The sequence below is a fragment of the Carica papaya genome, chromosome 5, assembly GCF_054855325.1.
Source record: "Carica papaya isolate Zhongbai chromosome 5, ASM5485532v1, whole genome shotgun sequence".
Lineage (NCBI taxonomy): Eukaryota > Viridiplantae > Streptophyta > Magnoliopsida > Brassicales > Caricaceae > Carica > Carica papaya.
Genome location: NC_142313.1, coordinates 5620110 through 5641060, shown reverse-complemented (window position 1 = coordinate 5641060; position 20951 = coordinate 5620110). Strand labels below are relative to the sequence as shown.

The following is a 20951-nucleotide window of genomic DNA, read 5'->3' as shown; positions in this document are numbered from 1 at the left end:
TGTGTAGAATAAGCTCATTATCCTGCAATTCTTTGATCTGTTTTCATAGTTTTTCCATTTCAAAATGACTCATACCATAAGGGGTAACTGAAATGGATTAGGTATCAGGCTGAAAATCTATGGTAAATTCAATTTTCCTATCCACCGGCAGTTCAGATAGTTCATTAGGGCATATATCCAAAAATTCTCGAACCACAAGAATCTCTTGAATGCAAATTTCTTTCTTAAGTTTGCCTAATGTAGAAAAGAACAACTGAGTTAAAGCGTCATATAAACAATGCAGTTACCATGAGGGAATAACGTCTAAAATTTTTATTAATTTGTGAAGGACTCTTCGTTAGAAATATTAAATACAAGCTTTTTATGAAAGTAATATACGGTGGCGTAATATACCATTAACCAATTCATCCCGAGAATTACATCAAAATCTCATGTGTCTAGTGCTATCAACTTTACACTCAATTTTCTATCTGCTATTTTTATGATACAAGCTTTGTATATGATATTCCATTGTAGTGTCTTATTCTCAATAGTAGACACAAGCAGCATAGAATCAAGATTTTCAAATAACACCTTTAAATTTTTTGTAAAGGCATATGAACCAAAAGAATGTGAAGCACTAATATCAATTAAAATATGTGCAAGGTGATTACAGATAATGTATGTATCATGTATTACGTTCGGGTTGGCTTCAGCATCCTATTGAGTGAAGATGTAGGTTCTGCCTCGGATTGGAGATATGGTCTGATTCTGATTTCGCGGGCACTCTCGTGCGTAATGTTAAACACTTCCACATATGCGACATGTATTGTTGATGCGATAGCATGGTTGGTCCCCATGATCCTTACCACAGTGTCGGTAAGTCCTATTGTGTCCTACTGCGTCATGTTGCTAGAACTTAAAAAGGAGTTGAGTCGCGGACCTAGGTCTCTTGTTATGTTGAATCAATGTAGTAGGTGTTGGTCCGCGGTGTGGAACTGGGGGTTTGGAATTGCCCACTGCTGGACAGAAGATGTAAATGTTCCTCTCTATTAGCTGTGCCTTGGCTAGAATTGTTGAGTAGGTGTTGAGCTCGAATACAAGTAGTTGTTGCCTAATCTCAAGATGGAGATCCCACTCAAATTTCTTTATCTTTCTACCTTCGTCCATCATGCTCTCAGGAGAATATTGACCCAACTTCAGGAATTTTTGAGTATACTCAGACACTGTCATCTCACCCTAAACCAAGTGTGTAAACTTCATCTTCTTCAAGTGTCGAAAATGCTCTAGGAGGTACTCTGCATTAAAAACTACTAAAAATTATTCACAAGTAACCGGAATGGACAGGGTGGCCTGCTTCAGCTATCACCAGCGACCTGCCTCACCCACGAGCATGTAGGTAGCAAGTATAACTTTCTATTTGGGAATCATTCCAAGAGTTGCGAAAGCATTTTTCATCTCTACTAACCAGTACTCGGCCTCTTCGAAAGTGGATGCCCCTGCAAAGATAGATGAGTTAAGTCTCTTATACCTCTCAATATAGGCTGAGTCCATCATGGGCAGAACTGGGTCCTGTTGAAAAGGGGCTGGATTATGCTGGGGAGGGGCTGGGTGGCCCTATGGCGGCTCCTGGTTGTACGGTGATGGCATCAGATTATACTGTGGCGGTGCCAGATGATACAGTGGAGGAGTAAGGTTGTATTGGGGTGGCACTGGATCTTCTCGTTGCAGGGGTGGCTCATACTGTGATAGTGGTGGAGGGTCAAGCAGCTTCATCCTCTCTTCTTGGACCTGCTGGGCAGAGATAAATCTCTCCAGCATCTCAAATAGTCATTCGACATCCTCTCAAAGCGACCCATTCCAGGTTGCTCTATTTAGTGGCGACCTTCCTCTTCTCATATATTTGTACATGCATTTCACGAGAAAAAATTGATTGTCGGGTTATATTTGAATAATTTAAATCTTTCTATAAGGAATGGTTTCGAGGAATGTGACTTTGATACCAACTGCAAAGGCTGAAAACTTAAGGAAATGGAAATATTGAATTCAGAAAATGTAAGTGAAAGTAATTAAGGGTTTATGGTTTATATTCCTTACACAATGATTCAGGATGTCTAATAGAGTTATGAGAATGTCTCTTTTAGGGAGTTCTCAATAACAAAATAAATAAATAAATAAAAACATAACTAAAATTCCTACAGAGTTAATCTCCGTTGGGCAACTCTAATGGGATGCGAGAGAAAGCTTTTATTTGTATCATTCTTCCTACTCAGGATCTAGGTCTTGGTCTTCCTAATATTAAATTGTTAAATAAGGAGAATGAGCTACACTAGTCTAGTAAAAATATCACACTTAACATCGATACGAAAAACTAAAGATTGGTAAAAATAGTAAAATAACCAATATAATCATTATCTCTTTTTAAATAAATTCATTTGACATAAAAATCGTTATTTTCATACTTACCTTTATGAGTTTCTAAAACTGATATATGAAGACAATAACCAAGATAACACTTTCTTACATATTTAAATAAATAATAATAGTAAACTTACCTTCTTACCCGTTTACCAATACCTCTGGGGGTCTATAGGGATACCCCCTATACGTGGACCCAATACCCAATTTATCAATTAACCGACCGTTCTCATACCCCATCAAGTAATGAGCTCCAAACATACCACCAACTCACTACCCCGTCTAGTATGAGAGTATCTATACCTCCAAACCCCTTCCAATATGGGACTTCTTAGCCCCGTTCAACTGAGATAATATTCACGGTAGAATTTTCCTATGTAGCAGGTCCGTACACCCTTTCTTATAGTACCCAATGAGCCTTTCATACATATATCCATATTATCAACCAATCACAATTTTATACCAATATTTCATATTTACATATCAACAGTAAGTCATACAATGGACAATACGCAAATCAATCAACAGATAGGGACAAACCGGGTAGATAAACTACTAACGAGAAAATAATTAAAATTAATAAATTACAGCACATGATGCAACAATAAGCATTTTAGGCAATATAGGAGAAAGTAAACAACAAGACTAAGACTTGTCTTAGTCTTGTTGTAGCTTTACTAGTAACCTGTAATTAATTTTAAGAATTTTTTATTTTTATAAAATACATCATTATCAGTTATTAGACTTTAATTTACCATAATGGGAGAAAATAGTGAGGAATTCTTACCCCGGATCGGTGTTTGAAACATTGTCTTTTTTATTGCGCCTCTTGGTGGTTCTCGGGTTTTTTGGATTTTTCTGTGAAAATAAAAAATACACGTTATGTATTCCAAAATATCCCTAAAAAATCAAAATAAGCATTTTTAAATTTTTTCAGCCAATTTAGGGTTCCGACACGTCGGTGCTGCCTCTGCCGCCCACGGCGGTGCTTTCTCTCAGTCTGGCTGTTTTTGGTCGGTTTTAGCCAGTTTTGCATGGAAACTTATAAAAGAATAAGATTACATGGCCTCTGTTGATCGAAAAAATGAAAAACCAAGACCCTACCGGTGGAGGGTTTCCCGGTGCGACAACTCAGTTGTTCCTCTTTTGTGATCTCCTTCTTCAGTAACTTATTTGCTTTTTGGCCGCCCCTCTTCTACCTCTCCTCTCTCCTCTCTGGCGGCTAGGGTTAGGGTTCCCTTCGGATCGTCCAAGCATGCGGATCGTTCGCGTGACTCTTGCATGAAACCCGTGCCAGCGTGTCTGCTACGTGACGCATCTTAACTCACCGTGCTGTTGATGTGGCTGTCCCATGAGGCCCGCATTTTTCTTTTTTATAATTTGACCCCATATTTTTATTTCAAAAACACTTTCCTTTATTCACAGTTCTACCATGTTTTTCAAAATCGATTTCAATTTCATTCAAATTTTATATTTCTTCAAAAATTAACAAAAAAAATTAAAATTAAAATTACTTTAATTTATTATTTTTTTAATATTAAATTATTCCGGAGTCAAATTATCGGGCCAGGTGTTACATATGGGTTTGTTATACATATACATATATATATGTATATATGGGTTTGTGAAGTTGTTGTAAAATAACAAGAGAATAGGACAATATGGGGAAGTGGATAAGATTCAAGTCCCGGAATAGTCAATAAATATTGGTCAAGAACCAACCACGCTAAATATTAAGGGGGAGGAAATTTGCACTTTAATTTGTTAATTAATTAATTTTTGTTTTAAGTTCTTAATTAATCTGTCCTCTGCTTAGGCTACTGCATGTTATTAGCTAGGCCAGATATGGAGTAACAAAGCATATCTTTCCTAATTAATATCACATTAACCATTTTTCATTAGCCATCAACCATTAATCAAAGCCATTGTTGCAGATTATTTAATTATATATTTAACACACTTCAATAAATTTAACTTGTTGCTGCTGGACTTAAAGTTCATACATATCCATATATATATATATATATATATATATGTGTGTGTGTGATGTTTGTTCTGTTCTCTTAAAGTGAAAGATATGCACACTTATTACCAATGCTCTATTATTGATTAACTACTACTATGATAATTTTTTTGATAAAAAAAATTCTTATTTAATTAAATAATTAAAATTATAATTGGGGTTGAATTATAATTTGATTTATTTTTATTTTAAATATTATTTTTTATTATATTATAAATAATATGTATTATTTAATTGACAAACGTAAAAGTTTTTGTTAAAAAATTTGTAATAAAATATTGTCCTGAGAGTATATTAATTATTTTTTATTAATTAATTTCAAAATAATATCACGAATTAAATTAATTATTGTAACAAATAATAGTAAAATGATAATAAAATATGATTAAATGATAACCAATACAAAACAGTTAAAATTGTCACTTTATATTTATCAACCCACATGTTACAACATAATGATGACATCATGAACCGATACAAAAGATTTAATAAAAACAATTAATAACATGATATATATACTACGTTAGCACTTAAATAGAATGGAGCATGTATATGCACACACACATAATCATATGTCTATATGATTTACTAAGCAAATTACAGTCTTCTTCTCTGAAAAAGGAAATTTACTAAGCAAAATAAAGCAAGGTAAACAGGGATTTTTAATGACCTTTCGCTGCCGTAAAGAGCCGAATCAGTAATCTGCCAACACGTATTATGTAGTACAACTATTTGTGGTAATGAGGTAACTGTACCAAATTCTTTCTTCCTCACCCCATATATACTTGCATATAATTCACAGACTTCTTCTTCTTCTTCTTCTTCTTCCTGTAAATATTGGACCTGCCGGTCTCCTCTCCATTTTAACCTCAGCAAAAGCTCCACCCAGTAGCTTCAATGGAAATTTTTGGGTCCATACAGTTGTGAGCTCCATTAACAGCTTCTCTCATCACCGCAGACTGGAGATAAACTATTGTAAGTCAATTAATTAAAGTTTTGATATATAAGCGCATTATATCTATATGTGTGGATATATAAACATTCTACAAATTCATGATCCATGAGTGCGTATGTACGTTGGTGTGTCTATATACATGCAAGATATATATATAAAACATATTATATATTCAATCTAGCTCCCGGATTGAACATTATTTTACGTTTTTCTGATTCAATAAATTATTTAATCTTGGAGAAATTAAATTTCAGTGTTCTTGTTATAAAACTGATTAATTATTAGCTTATTTAGGTTTCAGTTATAAGAGATTTAATTATGATACTGCTGAGAAAAAAAAAAAAAAAATTCAGAATTAGTTTTCTAGTTTAGTTTTATTACAGTGTAAATATTTTCTACAATAATTAATATTTAAAAGTTGACAATTATATATAAAATAAAATCTTTTAAATATAATAAAATCAAAATGTGAATTATACAGATTACTTTTTTTTGTAATAATTAGAATTAGTTTGTTCAGTATTTATATATGAAAAGAAAAAAATTACTAAAAGATAATCTAAATATATTTTAAATAAAATCTTATATTATACTGTTATTTCTTACCATTTGAAAATTATATTTAGTTTAAAAATAAGTATTGAACTATTATTTAATATTTATTTACTTTTAATTAACAAAAAAATTAAGAGATAAATTAGAAATGAGAGAAAGAATAAGGAGAGAGTAATAGGAGTCTTAATTTTTTTTTTTTTTTAAATTTATAATTCTTCATATAAATTTTTAAATATATGAATATATAAATTATAATTAAGTACAAGATATTAATCGTAATTAAATTTAACATATAAATTATTAAATAAAACTCAAAAAATATATATTACTTATTGTATTCATAATTTATATTTATATTCAACTTAATAAGATAAAAGAGTGTATGCATGCTAAAATTTATAAATTATTATTTTCAAGAAATCTATAGTTAATATACGATAGGTTTTTGGCGCTAATCGTCAATCTTTTTTCTAGTCCTCCAAACGCCTCTGTTGAATTAAGAATATGTTCTCAACTTCAACGAGAAATATGCAATTTCTAGCGTATCATGAGATCAGTGTGTGTACTAGCTATTTCTCTCAACCACATTACAAATTTCCCGCAACCATTTACTCCCTCCGTCGTTCGCGGAATTCGATTATCAGTGAGGAAGTTTCGATTCCTCGTTTGGCATGATGAGTCTTTACAAACCCTCTGATGCATATCACCCCCTTGTTTTTCACTGGAAAATCTTATGTACAAGAAGAGGGACTCGAGCTTGGTCGTCCTGGTAATGATTGTGTTGATTTCTAATGATTTCAGCTTTTAATACTGAATTTTTGTTCAATGCTTGAGCGTTGTCAATGGTAATTTGTTTAATGCTGTGTGTATTTTGATTTTCTCATGGGGCCTTAGTCATGATCATCGTATTGGGATGAGCTTTAGCTTTAGTTCAGCCGATCCCGGTAACGTGAGTATCTGTACTCGAGAAATTTTGAGGGGAAAGAACCAAGTTGACATAGATGGAAATGAATGAAAAAGGACTGACAGATGCGACTTTCTTTTTACTGTTTTCCTTTTTCCAAATGCAGCAGGTGAACTGAATTACTGTTTTCCTCATTTTGTTTATTGGGCAGAGATTTTTCTTCAAGATGGTTGCCTTTGGGAAGAAATTGAAAGAATCCCAAATTCAAGAATGGCAAGGGTGTGTACTTGAAAAACTTCCAGCATTTTTTTATATCTATTTTTCTCTCCAACAACATACTTATTCTCACATTCTTGTTTCACAATATAGCCTTGCCTGTCATTTGCCAGCTTTTTATCTTATAATTCAGAGGTCTTTTGAAACGCAGGATCTAAAGTCATAAAATCTCTATGCTTGTTCTATTTAGGACAAAAGTGTTCTTGTAAAAATCTTTTCTCTCTTCCAAATAATTAGATTGGTTTAATACATCTTATTATTGTCTTGTTAATGATAATCTTCATTCTGCTTGAAATTTGATTCCTTCAGGTATTATATTAACTATAAGCTATTGAAGAAGAAAGTCAATCGATATGCACAACAAATTGAGGCTGGAATGCAAGATCGTCAGTTTGTTCTCAAGGACTTCTCAAGGATGCTAGATGATCAGGTAGATAGATATATATAACATGCTCGTGGTACATGCAGCTTTATTCCTTGGTTTATGATATTTTCTTTTTTTGTTGCTGACTGTGCATCCATCTATCATTTCCGTATGATTTGTATTTTAGCTAAGACTGCTTGTTTATGATTAATTTTTGGGGTCAAGCAATTTTTACTTGGTTCTTCCTAAATCTTCAATTTGGAAATATATAGTTAAACCAGATTTTATGAGTAGTAAATTCCAGAGATATTCAGCATGCACACTACAGATGCCTGGTGACATTGTTACTCTAAAGCATGGAGGTCCTCTAATTATATTTATCTTTACTTTATGAGCATATTTTTTGCTTTCTGGGGATAACATGTTTGAATTTCTCACACATTAAAAGCACTTACCATGCTACCCTTTTGGCTTTTTCCTGTGAAAAGTTGGATACTCCTTATGCACGAACGATATCACAACCATTCAAGTGTGAGTACACTGTAAATGTCACTTTCTTGCTTGTTTTGAAAATTTTAGATTGAAAAGGTTGTCTTGTTTCTGCTGGAACAACAAGGATTACTTGCAAGCAGATTAGCATCTCTTGGAGAACAGCATGGTGCTCTTTTACAGCAGGCAGATGAATCAAAAATACCTGAATTGCAAGAAGCATACCGAGAAATTGCGAGGGATCTTTTACGCCTTCTCTTTTTCCTTGAGATGAATGCTACTGGTCTGCGTAAGATTCTGAAGAAGTTTGATAAGCGCTTTGGCTATAAGTTTACTGACTACTATGTTAAAACCCGTGCAAATCATCCTTATTCTCAGCTGCGACAAGTGTTTAAGCAAGTGGTATGTAATAAATCTAAATAAGAATAGTCCTTTTTCTTGTCCCTTAGTTATAAGTCCATATAAATGCTTCATTTTCTATTGGCATATGATCTGCAGCAAACACAATTTTCTTTTGAATTGTGCAGGGTATTGGTGCTGTTGTTGGAGCCATTTCACGCAATCTTGTAGAACTGCAGGACCATCAGGGAATCTATGTATCAATATATGATCAACCTTCTCTATCTCACTCGGTTGTCTTTCTTATCTTTTTGAAATATATGATTTTAATCACTGATCTTTTTATCTTGTTCAACATTATGGATTGGTTTAGGTTCTAAAATATTTAGAGAGCTTTATTGATATTCACAAATCATAGAATTTTTAGTCGACACTGGGAAAGGGCTGCCATTGCGTCTACATTTTTGTTCTATATAAAGAGAATCCTTGGAAATAAATCCACTCTTTCTAGGATTATTGTTGAAAAGCCATTACTATTTCTGTGCTTGCGCAGATATATAGTTTTTGAACTAAAACTTGCAGGAATAACCAGGACATGGATGACCTACATTTTAAATAACAGCAGAATAGCTAGTCTAGTTTAAGAATAATTTAACCTTTTAGTCATCATATATACGTACTCTAGCTATTAGACCTTTGCATTATGTAATTTAAATTTTGTAATTGTATAAGTTTAGATTTTGTAGCAAATAATTGAAGTGTAACTAATATACATACAAATTTTAGCATTTGGAATGTCATTAAACATACATGTATTAATCGGAACTGATATCATTCTATAATCTTCTTAGTGACTTTATGATATCACTTACCTTTCCATCAGTCCAATTTAATATTGATTCTGCATTTATCGCTTTCTTAATAACGTGAAGAATCGAAATTGCAGGATCCTGTTATTCATTCTATCAAAGCAGCGGTAAATAGGTTGTCCAACTCAACAAATTTCCTTGAATATTTGGCAAAGCATGCATTTATTATGCAAGAGGAGTTGTCAACTTTATCTGAAGATCATGTTGAGCAGAAATATCATTTTATGTCTCTTCTCCTGAACTTGGTGAATACATTTCTGTATATGGCCAACACATATATTATTGTCCCAACAGCAGATGACTACTCCATAAGCCTTGGAGCTGCTGCAACAGTTTGTGGTGTTGTGATTGGGTCGATGGCTATTGCACAGGTGTTTTCTTCAGTTTACTTCAGTGCATGGTCAAATAGATCATACTTGAGGCCACTCGTTTTCAGTAGTGTTGTTCTTCTGATTGGGAACACCTTGTATGCTCTGGCTTATGACCTTAATTCAATAGCAGTTCTTCTTATTGGTCGCTTATTTTGTGGGTATGTGAGTTCACTGTCATTTTCTTGCTATGATTACTTCTTATTTTTGTTAACATAGCACGTACTGGTTCTTGATTTAAAATGATATTGTTTTCTTGGTTTTCCACGTTAACTAATCACTTGACGTTATTGGTATTTCAGGTTGGGTTCTGCAAGAGCGGTTAATAGACGATATATCAGTGACTGTGTGCCCCTCAAACTACGAATGCAGGCTTCTGCTGGTTTTGTTAGTGCCAGTGCACTTGGAATGGCATGTGGTCCAGCTCTTGCTTGCTTATTTCAGACAGATTTTAAGGTTTATAAACTCACATTTAACGAGGATACTTTACCCGGTTGGGTTATGGCTATTCTGTGGCTTGTCTATCTACTGTGGTTGCGGATTTCCTTTAGAGAGCCTCCTCAAGAGACTAAAGAGAATCTTGCGGCAGAGGAAGCTAATTCTGGTATACAACTAGACTGGTCACCTTGAGGCCCGGGCTATAAATTTTATAATTTTGATATTTCAGTTTATGGCATATTTCTTTTTTTCTGATAGAAGTTTGTGCATATTTCTTCTTTATGTTACTTATGGTGCCTCCTCTTTTTGTTACGTCCCTTCACTAAAATTTCATAGGAGCAGCCAACTTCAAATAAGATCTCAATTTGCATCTATCTTCTTCCCCAAGTTTCTCCATTGCACTCTTTCTTCTAATTCGTGTCAACATTTTAATGCCTCTTCAAATATCATATATTGATCAGTCACAATGGGGGGAAAGGAAGGGAAAATTCAGAATGCAGATCCTACATCTACTGCACTCTTCTTCTGTGTTAAATTTCTTCATCAAAATATGTGCCTTGATGTCTTCTTCTGTTACAAAATTATCTTTATACTAATATTTTTCCTTTTCCATTTTTTTTTTGTCAAATGGCAGCGCAATTGGCAAATAATGCTGTGGAGAATGGTTGTCTGCAGCCTCTGCTTTTGAAATCGGCAGCTAAGCAACAAGATCAAAATGAGGACCAAGAATTTGATGATGGTGAAGAAGACTCTGAAGAATCTCATAAGCCTGCGACTTCTCTTGCCTCAGCATATAGACTGCTTACACCAAATGTGAAGGTATAAAGTTTAAATGAAAGTTTCTTTTCAACTGCTATTAACCTACATAACTGAATAGGCAAGTAACCTAAAAATTTTTATGTATTATTTCCGGTTCATTAGTTTATACACCTGATGAAATTTATGTTCTTTGAATACACGTATATATACAAGTGGATTGACAAACAGAATCTTACTGCAAGAATTAATTCATTGATAATAGAATCAGACATGAGTCTCAATTTAAGAAGTAAAACAGCCAATAGAAACTTAGGAAAACGGTACTGAGAATAGAGGTGAAAGTTTTCATAATCTTGAATCCATTCTGTTTGCTGAATTTGCTAAGACAGTAGCCTGCAGTGAAGGTTTTGAAACTCGATTTAGGAGCAATTCACACGTTTCTTTTTTTTCTCAAAAAAGTAACTTTAATTGATAACTAATAGAAATTTCTAGAAAGGCAAGATCATCTGTGATTCAAACTCCTGTGGAAGCAATCCGGTTCATACTTATAGAGAACACTTCTTCTCTGTGTATTTTTGCTTTGTTGATTATTAGATTTACTACTGAATGCCTTTGCATCTTCATTAGGCCTTGTCAATCTGGATCCTTAACCGCTGTCCCTGTATAACTGCTTATGATTCTCATCTTGCCTAGTCTGACATTTCATGCTGGAACCATGATGTTGTTTGCCCAGGTTCAACTATTTGTATACTTCATGCTCAAGTATGTAATGGAGATTTTGCTGGCTGAAAGCAGTGTCATTACTGCACGTTACTTTATATGGTCAACCAGCAGAATAGCAATCTTTCTTGCATGTCTTGGACTGACAGTGCTTCCAGTAAATATCATTGTTGGAAACTACATCAGCAACATATTTGAAGAAAGGTAAACAACTAAATGTGCGGAAAGATCCTAAAATTTCTAACTCCAACTCACTTCGTGGTGAATACTTGCATTACATTTACTTAGTGCTTATGATTTTTCACCAATCACCAATCCTATAGAATAAAAGTGGGTGATTAAAAGAAATAAGAAATGGTAAAACTGTTTCAACCAATTGCATATGTATTAAGAAGCTCTTAATAGAATATAAAACCTTTTAGGCTCAGTTAAGTCTATTTTATTATGATTCTATTCTTATATCTTCATTATTTATTGCATAGAATTTAGTCATTTTCATATTCGATGTGTAATTTAACCAACTCTATTCATAATTTTAACTTCACTGACAATTATATTCTCACTTGTCAAGGAAGGAATCACAAAAGCAACTACTTTGAATTAGATATAGAATTGTTTCATTCAATCTTGATCTTATTTTATTTTGTATTCTCATTAATGTTTCATGTAATTAAAAGTTAAATCAAATTCAAACTTAATAGGAGTTTTTATGCTCAGATGATGTATTTTCTTGATGAATTATCTAATTGCAGGCAACTTCTACTTGCATCTGAAATTATGTTGTGCATAGGTATTCTCCTAAGCTTCCACATTTTGATCCCTTACTCTGTCCCTCAATATGTCGGCTCAGCACTTATCATATTTGTATCTGCTGAAGTCCTTGAAGGTAATTAATTGGCATATTCACCTCTTGATTCAGTATGATTTCTTACTTGTAAATGTTCTTAAAAATGTCTGGTGATGGTGCAGGTGTTAATCTATCACTACTATCTCGGGTCATGTCGTCGAGGCTTTCCCGGGGGACATACAATGGTGGACTGCTATCGACAGAGGCCGGAACCCTGGCCCGAGTAATTGCTGATGGAACAATCACGCTATCTGGCTACTTGGGTGAAAATAGGCTGTTGAATGTCACCTTGGTTCCTGCACTTATCATCTGCATCTCCTCCATTATTGCTACCTGCTTTACCTACAATTCACTCTACTGATACTGATTGTCTTCTCTTCTGCTCCTGTACATAAATTTCTGTACAGTACATCTAAAGCTTACCACAAGCTCACGGTTGTTTGTTGCTGGTATTGTTATAATCATTTAGTGGAACTGTAGATATCTCTATCTTGTGAGTTTTTATCACTAGTCTTTGGGTCCTACAATGGTGTTTCAGAAGCGTTAGATCTCCTATCATATGTTTGATTAGTTTCGAAGTAAGGGAGTGAGCAAAAGTAGGAGAAAAATTCCTTTTTATATCTTTTTAGAAGTTTTGCAGAGGAGAAATTGAGGTTGGTTTTAAACTGTATTTTCTTTTTTTCTGGAATTGTGAGAAGAAAAGGATGGAAGACTGCCTTTAAACTATATTTTTCTTCAAATAGTTATATTCTGTATTTATCTTACTTTGAGCAAAAAGTTAAGAGATGGAGGAATCCAAAATTTGCAAAGACAACACCACTCCTTAGACACACACACATATATATAAATATATAATTAATCTAACTACCCTTAATATTTATTTTCTACTTATTATTTGTCATAATTTACTTTTATCCAATTTTTAAATGACTTATTTTTTAAGAAATTCATAAAAAGGAGAAATCATCAAAATAAGAAATAAAAATATTTAGAAAATAATTAAAACTAATAAAATTGGCAAAACTTAAATTTGATATTGAATACATATTGATGCAATTATACATTGTTTCAAGTAAAATTAAAAATTGAATACATGTGACGTTTAAGTAAAACTAAAATAATTTATTAAAAATTATATTAAAAAATTATAACTTGAATTCCATTCGAATTTTAGTAAGGATTTAAATTTTGATAAAATTTATATAAATTAAGTACAATATTTTAAGTAAATATTATAAAAATTTTAAATTTATTCTAAACATGGATGCAATTAATTTTGTCATATTCAATTTTAGTAATATGTGCATAAATAAATAAAGATAATCAATATAAATTACCATGCTATTTTAATTGTATTTTCTTAATTTTACTTATAGTTTTAAAATATCTTAATACTTTAGTGACAATTGTAAATTAACAATTCACACATTTAATTTGTACGGAATAATATAGCAAATAATTTGTACAATTAAGTTTATATATCGTGTGTTTATTATTATTATTATAAATGGATTCATAGAGTTAGTCTATGAATTTTTATTAAAGAAATTATCACATCAATATGTGTTAATTAATTTAAAATTATTTATCTTTATTCTAATGATTCATATTTTCTCCTTTTATTTGCTATAAAACATTATAATAAAAAAATAAAAAAAATGCCAGTCGAATTTGGAATCAGTTTGTAAGCAAGCAGTCTAGAATTTAAATCAACTGAAAATTTATAATTGTAATGCAGAAATTAAAAATAAGACTATTAATTTTGTGAAGATAAAATAAAAATATGTTGTAAAAATTTAATTCAGATAAATTATAAGGTAATGTATGCTATTTATGTTAAATTTGATAATAATAAATATAATTAAAGTTTACTTTTAATAAATTCGATACTAAATAAAATAATCTCAAATAACATATGCATGAATGGAAGGGAGGTTCTCGTAAAATCTTGGTCTCCGCAGAATTTCTCTGTTTATCAACCCTAACTTAGCTCTGCTCAAATTTTTACGTCCTGACAAAGATTGAATTCAGAATTCGGGTTCTGACTGAAATTGGAGAGAAGCATACTTCAAGATTCATCTATAAGCCAACAATTCCTTTCTCTCTCTGGATTTCTGTGTTGATTCAACCCGTTTACAGAGAGAGAAAAAAACAACCGAAAGCTACAAGCAGAAGAAGAGGAAAGTGAAATTTGCTTTGGGAAGATGGAGTCGGATTTTCCAGAGGCAACAGTGCAGAACATACTGGACCAAGACACCCTCAAGTGGCTTTTTGTAGGAGGAAAAGGCGGTGTTGGCAAGACCACTTGTAGCTCGATCCTATCGATCCTTCTCTCTCGGGTCCGATCCTCTGTGCTGATCATATCCACTGACCCGGCTCACAATCTCAGTGATGCCTTTCAGCAACGCTTCACCAAGACACCCACTTTGGTTAATGGCTTCACCAATTTGTATGCTATGGTACCTTTCAGCTTCTTCTCTCTTTGGTTTTTTGGTATCTGGTTTTGGTAGTGTTTTACTTATGAGTTTTCCACTTGAAACGTGATTGAAGGGGTGATGTTATCGTTCGTGTTGTCGATGTTGGTTTTTGGATCGGTTTATGGGATAACCAGCTTGATACCCACCTGTTTTGTTTAAATTTTATGGTTAATTTCTGTAAGTTTTAGTTTATGATAAATTTAGGATTTTGAGTTGTTTGTTTTGTCTCGCACCTTGGGGAATTTATGGGATTTCGTATGAATTTTACATGATAAATCCGTTTGGAACTTTATTCTGCAGTGGCTATAAATAGTCAATTTCTGCTTGATACTTCTTTATGAGCTATAGCAGGAATTTTTTTTTTTGTTTCCAAAGCAAATAAGGAAAGAGGTAAGGATATGTTTGGAATAGTATTCAAAATATATTGACTCAATTCTAGTTAGGATTGGCTAGGAATTCAGTTTTTATTATTTTGTGAAGAGCTTATATCCTCCTATAATTAAGATTATTATGGATTTTGGAATGAATTCCTCAAATTAAGTACATTTTTCCCAAGAATAGCCCAAAAGCTGTAAAGCTGTATTCACTAGATTATATCTGTACTATAACTTGCAAACTTCTGTTTTCGCATTGTATTAGTTTCTTATAGTCTTTGTAAACTTAAAGTCCTGATGTTGACTTTCACTGTATTATTGTGTTAGTTTCTTATAGTCTTTGTAAACTTAAAGTCCTGATGTTGCCTTTCACCGTATTATTTTGGGCTTGATCTTTTACAGGAGGTGGATCCTACTGTTGAGAATGAAGATATGGGTGGTGCCGAAGGAATGGATAGCCTGTTTTCTGATTTAGCCAATGCAATTCCCGGAATAGATGAAGCAATGAGTTTTGCTGAAATGCTCAAGTAATAACTTTGTTTCTTTTTGTTTGATTGTGTTGAACACATTGAGTTATCTTCTTTAAATTCTATTTTCTTTGTTGATTGAGGAATGAATTATTGTAATGATTTCATTTGGCACAATTCGCTATGATGCAGAATTACATTCTTAGTTCTCATAATGATCTCATAGCAACACTGAAGAATTTATGTCTTTCAAAATGTCTATATGCATGCTTTCACTTGCTTGTGTTTATTCCTTGTGGTCCTTTACAACGTTAAAGATGTTTTCATGTGGACATCCCCTAGCAAATGAGGGAGACTTTGTAGATCTCTGGGTATGTTGTTTTGTAATTAATAGTTCTATTCAACTTGGGCTCAAGGAAGCAATCCATTGATGATTTTTATAGTAAACATTATTTTCTGTTAAAAATATTAATCTCTAATGAATTCATTGAGAGTTAGATAAAATGCTAAAGATTTAAAGTGATAACTTTGAGCTTGGTAGAAACGACTTGGACCTAATTAATTTGGTAGGTAAATCACATTAGTGTGTAATTAACTTCCTCCATGACTTTGTTTTTATGGTTAGGAATTATCAAATTTTTAGGTAATGTTTTTCGTAACTGATGATATTATTTATTTCTTTCTTGTTTGAAAATTGGATTAGAGAGCTTTGAAGAATGTCTAGAGGTAAGCTTTGTTTTTTTGTCCTTCCTTTTCTTTTTTGTTGGTGATAGAGGGGGCCAATGAATTCAGCATCAGTTTGGCTGTGATTCTTTAGTTTAATCATGCATATATATTCCCTAATGTCCATGACCGGGAGATACATGTTAATTACTTTGTTCCTTTTGCAAGTTTTAGAGCTTTTGCCATACTTTTATTTAATAATGGTCCTTTTCATGTAGGTTGGTGCAAACAATGGATTATTCTGTTATAGTATTTGATACAGCTCCAACTGGCCATACACTCCGGCTCTTACAGTTTCCAGGAACCTTAGAGAAAGGTCTAGCAAAAATAATGTCCTTGAAGAGCAAATTTGGAGGCATAATGAATCAGGCATGTAGTTTCCCCTTTTTTCTCATTAGGAGGATCTATTATCCTCTGTTGATGTAACTGTCTTCTTTCTCTGTAATAACACTTCTTTTACCCCCTCAACCCCAATTCTTCCCCCCCCCAAAAAAAGACATAATGGACCATAAATTGATGGTGTTAGTAATCAACATTCAAGAACTCATGATCTAGAATGGCTTGTACCTTCACACAGTTTTGCTTCTCTCAAATGTTTTTTATTTAATTGAGGTCAAGTTTCTTGCATGAAGATCAAATTATTTTAGCGCCCTTGTGTTGGCTGATAATGGATCCTATTCCATGATGTGGTTTTCGGACATGCTTTGCTTTGTTGTTTATCAAATGTTGTGTTTATGCATCAAATGTTCTATTTATGTATCTAATGTGAATTTAATATGGAATTCCAAAAAAACTGTTTATGGCAGATGAGCCGCCTCTTTGGCATTGATGATGAATTTGGGGAGGATGCAATTTTGGGAAGGCTTGAGGGAATGAAAGATGTTATTGAACAAGTAAACAAGCAATTCAAAGACCCAGTAAGTAGACCAATGAACTAGCTTTTCCTGCTCCTTTTGTAGTTATTTTATTTCATTTAATGCACATTTTTTTAGCATCTGCACACGTGCTTAAGCAGAAATCTATCTCTTGAGATGCGGAACTTAGCATGTTTATCAAGCTGACTGATATCCCAGTCCCCATTATTTGTTTGATGGGTTAAATGTTAGTAACAGAAACCAGCTAGAGACGATGGTCCTTGTCCGTATAGAGTTGTAAATAAATCTATATTTGTTAACTTGTCAAAATCAATGAATTGGTGTACAGTTCACCATTAATCTCATCAAACTAATTAACGATTGACAATTATAGTCCGATGATTGTGGTATTGAAGATTTTGGAAACGTGAGTAAACATTACAGGTCCATAATTGCTAATTTAAGTTTTTCTGGGCTCCAATGAACAGGAAGTTGAACATGATTTTAGGGTCAGGGGAAGTTTTTTACAGGGCTTGAAAAAAACCTGCAGAGCACATCTGTAAACTGCTTTTTTTGCATGCCTGGACAATAACAGGTTCAAGCATTAACAATGGCTTGAGCACCTCTGGGTTGCTTGTGGATAGTCTTCCCTTATGAGTATAATAATTCTCATGTACTTATTGTCATAATAGTGTTAATTATGCCATTCTTTAATATCTCTGTATATATTTTTAATTTGGTTTGCATATCCCTGTTGGCAGGACTTGACAACTTTTGTCTGCGTTTGCATTCCTGAGTTTCTCTCCCTCTACGAAACAGAGAGACTGGTGCAGGAACTCACAAAGTTTGAGATAGATACGCACAACATTATCATAAACCAAGTACTTTATGACGAAGAAGGTGTACTAGCTATAACTATCTTAGTCTCCTTTTTCTCTTTTGGAATATATACTTCAATGAAAAATTAGCCATGGTTATTCATTTATCTTATGATTATAGATGTGGAATCCAAATTGCTAAAGGCAAGAATGAGGATGCAAACAAAGTACCTTGATCAGTTCTACATGTTATATGATGACTTTCACATTACTAAACTGCCACTGTTGCCAGAAGAGGTAATGCAGATCCCATTTTTCTTTTATCAGATGTCTTACTCAGCATACAGGAGCCATTATATATGAAACGATTTGATGCGTTCTGGGGCTATACAAGTGTTACAAGAATTTTCATAATATTTTTGAAATCAATTATCTAGTTTTTGTTTTTATTTTCATTTTCTTATGGTCTCTATATAGAATCTTGTTTTGGAGTAAATTAACAATATGGGCTTGTTTATCTCAAAAAAAATGATATGGGCTTCTTAAGAGAGAACCGAAAGTTTAGCACTCAGAAACTTTTTCTGATTTCTTTTCTTAGTCCTTTTTGTTCTTACAATAACCGAACACAAGTGCTTCTATAATCTAGGAGCCTGACCGGCAGTTATAAAATTGTTCAAATCCAATGAACTGCCAACTTAACAAGTGTCAGAAAAAACAATAAAACATATTGAATCAGTTAATTAAATCTGCCATACCTGATGTGTCAGTAGGTTACCATGATGAAGCACTAAACATATGGCAGTATATCAAATATTGCGACCAAACTAGCAGCACTTAGCTTCATATCTGTATTCTTCTATCAGATCAACTAGGGTCATAATATCTCCTCATTGCCATGTTGCTCACTGAATATGCACTTCATTGCTGAGTTTAGTTTGTTAGCCCCTGGTGTTCGACACATCTTATTGCAATTTATTCCAAAATGTAGTAGTTCTATCGCCAAGATCTGATAGTGGTGACTATTTATATATAGAAGCGCTACTGTCACTCTAATTAGTTATGAAGACCTTTGATAAGCAATGTATGTAACAGGTTACCGGGGTGGAAGCTTTGAAGGCATTTTCGCATCATTTCATAAATTCATATCAACCTTCTATCAAGCTAGACACAGTGGAAGAGCTGACGCGAAGGGTATCAACTCTGACACAGCAATTAAAAGATGCTGAAGCAGAACTAGAGCGACTGAAAAAAGGAAAACAGAAAGCATGATTGTCCCTAGCTTAAATCTTTTTGATGACTCTTGTTGTTTCCTTCACCAATTTTTCCCAGGTTGATATAGATGGCATCTTTTGTTATATTTCAACCTGCTGCTGGATGCATTACATTTCATATTTTTTTATGAGTGTCATATTTATTGTAAGGGTTTTTTTTTTTTTTTTAACCATTAGCAGCAGGCATTAAGCTTGCCATGTCAAGGCATCAATGTTCTGTAACACAGGCATTAATTTTGAGAATTTTTTTTTCATCTACTTAAATTCTTAGAAAATATGATAAAGTTAAATATGTTTTAGTTAGAGAAACTCTACATGCGCCTGAAAATAACATTTTGTTACGTGAATGTCTCTTTTTGGGCCTCCTTATTGTCAGCAGGATGAGTTTCTTTCTGTCGTCTGGTTAGTAGAAAATATGTGTTCTATAACTGCTGGTGAATTAACAGTCTGTGGGAGATTTTAAGATTCTCACCAAAAATTATTTTATAAGGAAAATTTATATCATAATTTTATTAATAATATAGGAAAAAGTCTTAAGAATAATACCATTTATAGAAAGATGTTATGGAACTGTGAATAGAATTAAGTGACATATTTGGGTGAGCTCGGGATACAACGTAACATTTTTTCATTGTGATTTAACAAAAGTCCAGATATTAGTTAGGCATTTTATGCACCGAGTGGAATCTGCAAAAATTACAACTAATCGACGTTGAGGCATTGCCGATTGCTCAACGTGCTTATTCCTTTTTCTGGGGGAAGGAGATGATTCCTTGAAGAGGGTGCTGATCATTTACCAAGAATAAAAAACTTATAAATCTCTTAGAAACAAAATACTCAAATGTATCTATAATATCAATTCCATTTCGATTTCCTTTGAGCAAAATATTAAAACCCTCAACCAGTGATATCGAACTTAAAGAAAAAATGAAGGTGAATTTTCAAAATCTCTATTATTTTTCTCTTTCTAAATAATCCAAAATATAAACACTGAAATGAGGAAGATGATCTTACTTTTTGGACTTAGGAGCACAAACCCTCCCATATCCAAATTTCTTCCTTGTCGGTGGCAAACATCATCCAAAAAGGATTAAGAAGAGAAAGAGCTGAATCCCAACCGTTTTAGTCTTACAACAAGAAACGGGAAGATGGCCTGAGAATCCTTACCCACTTGGGTACAAAAATCAGCCATCCAACATGATTCTACCTCTCTTGCAAGGCTATATAAAAAGAGAATCCTTCCCTATGTTGCCCCCCACAAGGCTATCCAATAATGAGAATCCTCCCCTATGTTGACCCCAAACAAAAAGTATTGCAACGCGAAGCCTTAGTTTTTGAGAGCTGCTTCTACAGCAAGTAGTTGGTAATCTGGTTTGAGAAGTAATAGTGTTAAAATAATTTCACCAATAAAGTGTTAAAATAATTTCACCAATAAACATCCATTCATGGTGATTTCCAAACAGGGACGTCCTCTTCTTTGGGCAAATGATTACTGATTCCTTAAGTTTAGCACCATAACCCTATCTCCTTTATCTTAGCACCAAATTGGAGGCCAAGATATTAACTGCAAACAAGTCCGAGGACTAGACCTAACTCTAATTGCCCAAAGTGGCTTTAGGGCCAGACACAATTAGAATTTTCAAGTTGTTTGAGATACACAAAGA

General features: G+C 33.3%; 2 protein-coding genes across 3 annotated transcripts; both read left to right on the top strand.

The window, feature by feature from the left end:
* Positions 1 to 5154: 5154 nt before the first annotated feature.
* Positions 5155 to 12792, top strand: LOC110819528 (SPX domain-containing membrane protein At4g22990-like). 2 transcript variants are annotated; one of them, XM_022048771.2, is made up of 12 exons: positions 5155 to 5395; positions 6405 to 6699; positions 7046 to 7113; positions 7420 to 7540; positions 8054 to 8365; positions 8491 to 8595; positions 9249 to 9700; positions 9842 to 10143; positions 10612 to 10796; positions 11470 to 11660; positions 12247 to 12342; positions 12426 to 12792. In XM_022048771.2, the coding sequence occupies exons 2-11, from the start codon at positions 6664 to 6666 to the stop codon at positions 12329 to 12331; spliced, it is 1857 nt and encodes a 618-aa protein (XP_021904463.1). In that variant the 5' UTR covers positions 5155 to 5395; positions 6405 to 6663; the 3' UTR covers positions 12332 to 12342; positions 12426 to 12792. The 2 variants fall into 2 exon arrangements, with proteins under 2 accessions (XP_021904463.1, XP_088076035.1); XM_088219909.1 differs by having other exon boundaries at positions 5166 to 5395; positions 12209 to 12342.
* A 1428-nt stretch (positions 12793 to 14220) lies between these two features.
* Positions 14221 to 19545, top strand: LOC110819602 (P-loop containing nucleoside triphosphate hydrolases superfamily protein). Its single transcript, XM_022048851.2, has 7 exons — positions 14221 to 14762; positions 15557 to 15681; positions 16563 to 16713; positions 17151 to 17261; positions 17960 to 18098; positions 18198 to 18313; positions 19109 to 19545. Exons 1-7 carry the CDS (start codon positions 14508 to 14510, stop codon positions 19283 to 19285), a joined length of 1074 nt encoding a protein of 357 aa, XP_021904543.1. The 5' UTR covers positions 14221 to 14507; the 3' UTR covers positions 19286 to 19545.
* Positions 19546 to 20951: the final 1406 nt, after the last annotated feature.

Bases quoted from the DNA above. Each gene is read 5' to 3' on its own strand.
- LOC110819602 (XM_022048851.2), top strand. From the start codon at position 14,508: ATGGAGTCGGATTTTCCAGAGGCAACAGTGCAGAACATACTGGACCAA. The intron at 15,682-16,562 runs GTAATAACTTTG...CTTTTCATGTAG, and splicing joins AGTTTTGCTGAAATGCTCAA to GTTGGTGCAAACAATGGATT. The intron at 17,262-17,959 runs GTAAGTAGACCA...CCCTGTTGGCAG, and splicing joins ACAAGCAATTCAAAGACCCA to GACTTGACAACTTTTGTCTG.
- LOC110819528 (XM_088219909.1), top strand. From the start codon at position 6,664: ATGTACAAGAAGAGGGACTCGAGCTTGGTCGTCCTG. The intron at 8,366-8,490 runs GTATGTAATAAA...TGAATTGTGCAG, and splicing joins GACAAGTGTTTAAGCAAGTG to GGTATTGGTGCTGTTGTTGG. The intron at 10,797-11,469 runs GTATAAAGTTTA...TTGTTTGCCCAG, and splicing joins TGCTTACACCAAATGTGAAG to GTTCAACTATTTGTATACTT.